Here is a 9,404-nt window from a genome sequence, read left to right on the forward strand (position 1 = left end):
AGTCAACCCTATGCCATTGGTCATCCCTAATCACTAAATGACTAGTCCTAACTCTCATGACATTATCCATGTCCCTGTTATCTTTGGCTTAACCACTTGTGCTTGGCTTCTTCACTTTAATGTCAACATGGTCACACCTTGAACCTTTGGAATCTTGCTTTGCCAATTAACTTCCATCATGCTGCATTTGCCCTGCTATACCAACCTGCTGCAACGCCTAACATGCACAGACCAAAGTCATAACCAACATTAAGGTCAATCCATGAAGTGTTGCTAATACGCCATGACCTAAAACCACAAGTGTTGTCAATGGCCAAGCATAAACCTGCTGATGAGCACTGCCTTGGACGGTTGGTAGAAAATGTGCGTTTCTAGATTGATTCAAATTCTGTTAGTGCAAATCATTGCAGAATATACAGGACCAAGGTTACTAATGAAAATATGGAGAATACCACTTCAATATTCTTGAAAGATACGAGCACAAATGGTACTTACCTTAACTGGGAGAAGTTGAAAAAGAATAGTGCTGCTGTCAAAGTCTGCCATGGTGATATTATTTCATTTTCTGCTCCTCCTCATAATGAAGTTGCATTTGCTTTTGTATATCGAGAGGTGCATCTTTCAAATCCAGTACCAGACAATGCAGTTGCTAAACGAAAAGCAGAGGATTTTGTATCTGAAAACAAGAGATTGAAAGGTTTGGGCATTGGTGCTCCTGAGGGTCCTATATCTCTTGATGATTTTCGAAGCCTTCAAAAATCTAACTCGGAGTTGAGAAAGCAATTGGAGAGTCAGGTGGTTATAATTGATACATTACGTAGCGACAACCGCACAGCTGTAGAGCGTCATGAAAGTGAATTGAAATCTGCCAAAGAGTCTATCACAAAATGTTTCCATGATCAAATAGAAGGTTTACAGCAAACAATGGATCTCAAACAAAAGGAACTAGGAGATGTTAACAAAAACATTGCCTTGCAAACACCCTGCAGGAACAAGCAAACATGTCTACAACCATCAAACCTGGACAGGTCAAGTGCACATCATGCCGCAAACACCTAGCATACAAATGGCATCCAAGAAACATTCAACCATGCATCATCCAGCATATACTCAGACCAGGAACAATTGCATCATTTGGTACTACAAAACATACTGCACCAACACATCATCATAATACTACACCAAGTTAAATATGTAAGCTCAGTCTTGAAACTTTGCCCACTTTGCATGTTGATTAACAACCAGAGGCATACACAAAATCCACAAGCCATGCTTACCTGCAAGTAAACAAACCAAAAGTCTGTAGTAAGATTCATGCAAACATCCCAACAAAGCAGTCAACAGTTAATGCAAGCCATGTGATTGCATCCCACTTGAGCCAGAACAATGCCAATTATGCCACACAATAAGCCATAGAGTCATACATGCATAAGACATGGCAATGCTAACACCCTAAAACCAACTGGATAACCAGCCTTAAGCCAAGTGAGCATGTTGCAACATGTTGTCAATATCCTGCAGAACAGGATACCAGGCATGACCAAACACCAAGCCTATTCACATCAACTTTTGAACACTACCAATGCATCATAACAATTCGTACAATACAAGCATGGTAATGGGTTCCAAACAGATAGCATTGCAAACCTCCACAAGTCAGAATCCACAGCAGAATCCGTAGCAGAGCTTGGCTCACAAAAACTCAATATGTCAAAGCACCTACATGAACACCAAAAAAATCATGAGCAAAACATCCATAAAGCAATGCTATCAAATCTCATCTGCATAACACACTACCTCATACCTGCAGAATGCATACCACAATGTACATGTTGCAGAACCAAAGTCAGAATGGAAATGGACCTACCTACTACACAATGAGGAACTTGCAAACAACAATGCTAGTTGAGACCATGCAAATCATGGCTAATTCCCAGCTTGACTTGGCCTTACCTGCATCACATGAGAATAATCAAACAAGACCATCTCAAAGAATCAGCAGTTGACAGACCAATTCAATACATTGGTTCAATCTGACTAGCAAAACCAATGCAAGGTGCAACGAACCAATGGCAGGCTCTGGTTATTCAAAAGCTTGAAAATGAACAAATTTGATTGGGACCATCCACTCCACTTGTAACCAATTTTCACTGCGGTAAAAGAAAAACAGCAAGGCAGTTAAATTCCAGAAAAAATCCCAAAATGGAATAGAGATAAAATTCAAAGAGAAAGTACGTAGGTTCAAATTACCATTTTCGAACCTAGCATCAAACAGGGCAATTTGATTCTGAGAACACCCAAAGCGCTTTGCAGAGTTACTCTTCTGGAACACAAAAAACACCAATTGAAACCCTAGCTGCAGAAATATAAAAGGAGAAGAGAATCAGGAATTGAGGACAGAAAAAACTTGGAGGCGAAAATCTCAAACAAAAAACCTAAAATCCCAAAATCGGATACCTGGATTGGGAGGCCAACTTCTTCACGCCTTTCACCGCTGCCGTGACACTTTGTGAGAATTTCCTTCCTTTTTCCTTTTATCATTTTCATGTATTTGTTGATAGATTCGGTGAGAGTGATGTGAGTGAGAGAGGTACGGTTGAGAGAGCAATTTTAGAAGCGAGGTTGAGAGAACAATTTTGGCTGGAGTTTGTGAGAGAGGCGCTATTGAGAGAGGTTTTCGCTGAGAGGAACGTGAGGTCGCGTGAGAGGGAGATTTCGTTAAGAGATTGAAAGAAGCATGAGAGAGAGGAGCGTTTGAGAGATTGGAAGAGAACGAGGACGAGGGTCTGTTAGTTGGTTTCCATTTTCCTTTTTTTTAAAATTTATTTTTAAATAAAGATAAACATTGAAACAATAAAAATTTTATGTTTTAAATTTCCTAAGTTTTCATTTGATAATATTTTCATTTAATATATTACATTAACATTTTTTGATTCCCAATTTACTAGCCTCTAGAACCCAAGCGGCTGGGTTTATTAGGATAGTCCAACAGACTTTTTTTTTATTTATTTTAGTTTTGTATTCTAATGTTTAATCTATTTTGGTTTATATATTTAAAGTAGCATCAAAATAATAAATAACCATGAGTGGTCTGGTGGAGAAGGGTAGTATCATAGTCTTGAGTGGGGTGGGTTCAATACCCGGGTATGTTGCCTTGGTTTTCCAACATTTTGATTTTTCCATATTTTCTTTAATTCTCACATTTAATTATCTAGCCTTACCATTTAACTAACATGTTTCTATCATTTATTCATTTTTTATTATTTTATTTTTAATATGACTGTCATACCCCAAAATTTGCCCGTTAATCTTACAGAAAATGGCCCAAACTGGCCTGCTCGCTAGGCGAGCAACTCCTTCGCCTAGCGAACCCTTCGCTACACGCTCGCCTAGCGAAGCTTGCGAATATCAGAATTTTTGGGCTTCATTCTGAGCCCATTAGGTCACCACAATCACTATAAATACCGACACTTCAGTCACGAAAATGGACAGACGAAGACGGACAGAAACCCTGGCATAGAAACCCTGGAGACCAACTCAGAGAATTCCGAGTAAGGAAACCCTGAAGGCCGCTCATCCGCACCGAAGTTACCTCCGCTCAACTCCATCCGATACCAAGAGTGGTCAGTCCCTTCAACATCGCAGCTCAGTTGCAAACAGGTTTGCACATCACTACTGTTTTATGCTTTTAATCGGTAATCTCTACATACATAAGGCATCATGATTAAATTTTCGGATATGTAATTTGATTTCACATGTGAATTTAAGTATGCCTGAATATCCTGAATGTTTGTCCATGTTATTCCTGTAATTAAATGCCATAAAATTCAGGGTTCCGGAGATCATGCTGCTATCAAACTCAAAACCCGTAGCCGCTCGCTAGCACATCGCTAAGCGAGCCTGTAGCGAGCACTCGCTAAGCCTTCGCTAGGCGAAACAGGAGCGAACGGGACAGTGGCTGTTTTGTTTCTTTTCTGTCCTGCCTTATGTTTATCTAATTAAGATTTATTATAATTCTGCATTAGTTGGCCTGACCTTATGACTGTTGTGTTTATTTTGTGGTGCAATTTTCAATTGTACTTTATCTCGATGTTCTAAACTTCCGAGAGTGAAAGATGCCATGGTGGTGGCCCGGGATGCAAGCAGTGCATCTGAACAAGAAGTCAACAAACTTGAAGCCAAGCTTCAAGACTATACTGACAAGAAAGCCTCGATTAGTGATAGAAGTGCACACCATAGAGCCAAAATCCTAAGCTAAATAAAGAGATTGAAAACTTGGAGAAATATAAGGAAAAGCTAGCCTAGGAAAAATCACCGCCCACAAGAGAAATGATTGACGAAAAGTCCATTAGGGGTGTTAAACATGCTGAAGTCGCTCTCAACCTAGGGCTTGAAGTCAAATCCTTAAAAGAAATTTATGACTGACTAACTTCCAGGCTCGACTTCTCTAAGACCAAGCTTGAAAAATTCAAGTCAAAGTTTCCAGTTTAGATTACACTCCTTTTACTTTCCCTTGTCTTTCCTATTTTGTAATGATTATGCCATTTTGGCACTTTTACTTTTCTAATGCATATTATTCTTTAGCAATTTTAAGTTTTTGTAGCATAGGCTTATACCTCTTAAGGTATTTACCATTTACCCTTAGAATTTGTTAATCAATTTCTAACTTCTCCATGTTATAAACATTGTTCAAAAATGTTTGAACAAATCAAAATGGGCCCTCCCAATACCACTTGCCTAGAGTTTTGTCTCTTCGATCCATCGACAAGATGGATTTCCAAACGTAATCTCCAATTGAAAATTCTTTTGACTTAACCTTCTTGTTATAAGCTCTGGTTATTCATTCTTTTTGTCGTATTAAAACATCCAATGTTGTCAACCTTTCTCCATCCAAATCAAACATTTCGTCCAACATCATGTTCCAATACTGGTCAGATGGAATCTCGTTCTGCCTTTGAATTCGAACCGATTGCAAATAAATCCCAACAAGCAAAACAATTTCATGTTATAGGTCAATCGAAATGGAGTTTTATTTTAATGCCTCTTTAGGGGAAGTTCGACAGGCCCATAGAACCTGGTCTAACTTTTTATGCCAATTCTTTGGTTTCTTCCCAACATGCTTCTTTATTAAACCAATACCAATCATATTGGCAACTTCGACTTACCCATTTTCTTGAGCATAATAAGGAGTCAAAGTCAGTAATTTAATCCTCGTTTGAGAAGAAAATTCCTTCATCTTTCGACCAGTGAACACCGAGCTTTGGTCCGTCGTGATGGTCTCAGGAATTCCAAACTTATCAATGATAGGCTTCTGGACGAATTCTATTATAGAATCTTGGTCAGCTTTGACTAAAGGAATTGCTTTGATCCAATTTGTAAAATAATCAATGCCAACCAGAATATATTTTTTACTTTTAGAGGATGCAAGTCGAATTTCTCCAATCAAATTTAAAGCCCATCCTCTGAATGTCCATGGCTTTACCACTGCATGCAATTCACTTACAGGAACATGTTGCATGCCCGAATGAATCTGACACTCCTGATAACCCTTAGCGAATTCGATAAAATCCTTAAGCATTATAGGCCAATACACACTCTGGCGACATAACAACCACCTCATCTTGTGCCCCCACTTGATGAGCACCACATGCCCTACTATGAACACTCAATATGACCAAATATGCCTCTCTTTCACCAAGGCATTTGAGTAATACTCCCTCGGGTGTCTTCTTTAATAATTCATTACCTATGACCACATGATTCAAATATCTATACTTAACCTTTCAATTTTTCAATCCGACTGGGTTATCTAGGTAACTAGCTATTAGTTTTCTCCAATCAGTATCAGCCAAATTTTCAATATAACAGATCTCAAAGTTTTCTGGATCTATTGATCCCAGCTTCGTTAGTGTTAGATTCAATGGGGAAAGTCTTGTTGATTGTATCCTTCCTCAAACCTCAATCAAGTCCTTCAACCTTTCTTTGGGCACTTTATACCCTGAAGCAAGTTGTGCTAATTCATTTGATTACTGGTTCTCAAGTCTAAAAAATGTTGGATATCCATAAAGTCAAAACACTTGATCAGTCGATTCACTATGATAAAATACATGACCAATTTCTCCTTAATACATTTGTATTCCTTCGTTGTCTTCTTTATTACCAATTCGGAATCTCCTTTTATTTTGACTCGTTTTGCCCCAAATTCTAACAAGATTTCAAGTCCGGCTATTAAAGCTCCATACTCAGCCTTGTTGTTTGAGCAAGAACCATTGATTATATATTTAAACTTAGTCAGAATCTTGTTTGGAGAAACGATAAAAATTCCAACACCAGTCCCATTTTTATGGCTGGAACCATCGAAATATAACTTCCAAGGTGCCATTTCCAAATAGTTCAAAGGTGTCTCGACCCACGTGTGATCCATGATAAAGTCGACAACCGCTTGCCCTTTCATGGCCTTTAAAGGCGCATATGTAAGGCAATACTCTGTTAAAGCAAGTGCCCATTTTCCAATTCGACTATGCAAAATTGGTTTAGACAACATATGCTTGATAATATCAAAATGGGAAGATATATAGTCATTATTTGGCTTTATGTAATGCTTTAATTTCATACAAGAAAAGTACAAACAAAAGCATATCTTTTCTATAAGACTATACATGTTTCTGCATCATTCAAGACTCGACTGAGGTAATATATGACTCTTTCAACACCATTATCACCTCATGCACTAACATACTTCCTATAGTCAAGTCTAAGGCAGAAAGGTACAACTTCATGTATATTTTCCTAACTATAGGGGATAAAATTGGGGGATTTGTTAGGTACTCCTTTATTTCGTCAAACACCATTTGATGCTCTAGTTGCCACACAAACTCTTCCTTCTTCAGGCGAAGTAGTGGCGAAAATGCCCGAACCTTACCACAAAGGTTTAATATAAACCTCTTTAGAAAATTGATCTTCCCCAAAAGAGATTGCAGCTCTTTCTTAGTCAAAGGGTTTTTTGTCTCCTTAATGTCCTTTTTTTATTATGATTTATCTTGATTCCCTTTTTATGGACCACGAAACCAAGAAAGTCCCATGCATGCACACAAAAAGCACACTTTAGAGGGTTCATTTTTAGCATGTGCTTCATCATCCTTTTGAATGAGCGTCGAAGGTGGTCGAGGTAACCATTACCTGACGCAGACTTAACAACTATATCATCAATATATATTTGCATAAATGTTTTGATATAGTCATGAAGAATAGAATTCATCACCCTCTAGTAAGTTGCCCCAAAATTCTTCAAGCCAAATGGCATCACTACCCACTCGCAGGTGCATAAAGATCTTGGGCATCGAAATGTCATCTTCGGTACATCTTTATCTGCAATGAAAATTTGGTTATAACCAGAATAACCATCTAGCATACTAAGATATTTGAAACTCGTCGATGAGTCGACCAACATTACAGTGACATGCATTGGATATTCGTTCTTTGGGGTTGTAGAGTTCATATCTCTAAAATCAATGCAAATCCTTAACGTTCCATTTTTCTTAATAACTAGAACGATATTCTCAAGCCATTCGACATACCTTGTCGTTCTTATGAACTTGCTTTTTAGGAGTCTTTCGATCTTCTCCTTTATCTTGAACATGATATCGGGAGCAAATCTCCTAGGCGTCTTCTTGACTAGCTTCTTCCCCATATTTATTGGCAGTTTTAATTCCACCAAATCTCTGCTCAAACCTAGAATTCCATTATAATCCGAAGAAAAACAATTCTTAAATTCATGAAGTAACTTAATTACCTTTAACCTTAAATTTGGATCGATGTTTACACTGATATAAGTCGACATTTTGATAGATCCATCGTCCAAATTTATTTCTTCAAGTGGATCTTGAGGTTGCATGTTTGTGGTAGACACACTTGGATCCTTATCAAAACCTAAATCCTCATTGTCATAGATGCAATCGAGCCTTAGGTCTTTCCTACCATCATCTTATAAGCTTACTAACTACGACTCTTAGACTGGTTGAGGACCAACATTGATTCTCTGAATTACGTAAAAAATCTCTATTTCATTGGCTTCGACAACCATGTGTGGTATTCCAGCTTCCAATGCCTCTTTTAATTTGTTTTCGGCTACATAATCTGAAAAATGCTTCAATGCATCGACTTCAGACATCATAATCAAATTCGTCGCCCTAGCCAGTTGGCCGGATTATGACTAAGTCATAAAACCTTTCCCTCATGATTTCTTTATCCCATGTGAACCCATTCGTAGGGTGGAGTTTCAAAGAGTAAAATTCCTCCTCTAGAGGCATGTAAGTTAACCATGCTGGTGTGCAAGGCACTATGTTGGCCAATTTCTGTTGAAATTTCTTTTGTCTACATGGTTCACCTATGTCGTGTAGTATCCTAGATCAGCCTCAATATTCTCGACTATCCCGTCTTCATGCCATATTTTTATCCTTCGGTGGAGTGAAAAAGGGACTGCCCTCACTCCATGTATCCACTCTCACCCAATAACAAGTTGTAACTAGTCATTGATGTTATAACCATGAAGACTGTGGGTTGAGTTATGGATCCCACTATTATGTCCACCTAGATAACTTTCATAGTTTTTTTAGTCTTACCCTCATAATTGGAAAGCACCATGTTATAAGGCCTCAAGTATGTATCAGATTTACCTATTTTGGCCAACAAAAAATGAGGCATCAAAATCACAGTTGCCTCACTATCTGCCAAAATTTTGTTCACCGTAGTGCTATCGACTATTGCTCTTATAAAGAGGGGCTTCAAATGGCTTTTCATACCCTCACGGGGCCTTTCAAAAAACTCATTTTGTTCTTCAATACATTTGTTGTTCATCGCAAAGTAACATATTGGCTTGTGTTTTTCCAGCTCTTCCTTCTCAAAATCTTCAATCTCAGCAACTTCTGACACACAGTCATACTCCCTAGGGAGCACAAAAACTATATTGCACAACATGTCAAAATCCTCGCCCGACCTAGAATCGAAATTGTATATCACTAATTCATTCTCTTTCGCCTGCTCTTCTTCCTTAACCTTTCTTTTCGACTGGCTTATCTTAGGAGAAAAAAAAATTCCTTCCCACTGGCTTCTTTGCCTGGTCATTTGCTCGATTTTGATGTTGCTTATTGTTGCTTGACTCTGCAGCATCCCTCCCAGCTTTTTTCTTTTTTTGTAATTTCCTGCATTGCGTTCTAGATGTGGGGTTTATGTCTTTGTAATTACTAGGCCCATATGAGTGCCTCTCTGACATTTTGAATTTCTCACGATAAGTCATATAAGACCCTCGACCCATTTCAAAGTTCCTTCATTTAGGGTTTCCAGCTTACTCTTTACCAATAGGTTTGTTCCACCTCCCCTAAGGAGCATTGGATGTAAGTTTGTAA

General features: G+C 38.4%; 1 protein-coding gene across 1 annotated transcript; it reads right to left on the reverse strand.

Moving 5' to 3' along the window:
• Positions 1–1,140: 1,140 nt before the first annotated feature.
• On the reverse strand, positions 1,141–5,578 carry LOC127095368 (uncharacterized). The gene is made up of 5 exons (XM_051034072.1): positions 5,166–5,578; positions 1,648–1,719; positions 1,425–1,515; positions 1,254–1,277; positions 1,141–1,152 (listed from the first exon to the last, which is right to left on the reverse strand). Exons 1-5 carry the CDS (start codon positions 5,576–5,578, stop codon positions 1,141–1,143), a joined length of 612 nt encoding a protein of 203 aa, XP_050890029.1.
• Positions 5,579–9,404: the final 3,826 nt, after the last annotated feature.

This window comes from Lathyrus oleraceus, chromosome 6 (assembly GCF_024323335.1).
Source record: "Lathyrus oleraceus cultivar Zhongwan6 chromosome 6, CAAS_Psat_ZW6_1.0, whole genome shotgun sequence".
In the NCBI taxonomy this organism is placed as follows: Eukaryota; Viridiplantae; Streptophyta; class Magnoliopsida; order Fabales; family Fabaceae; genus Lathyrus; species Lathyrus oleraceus.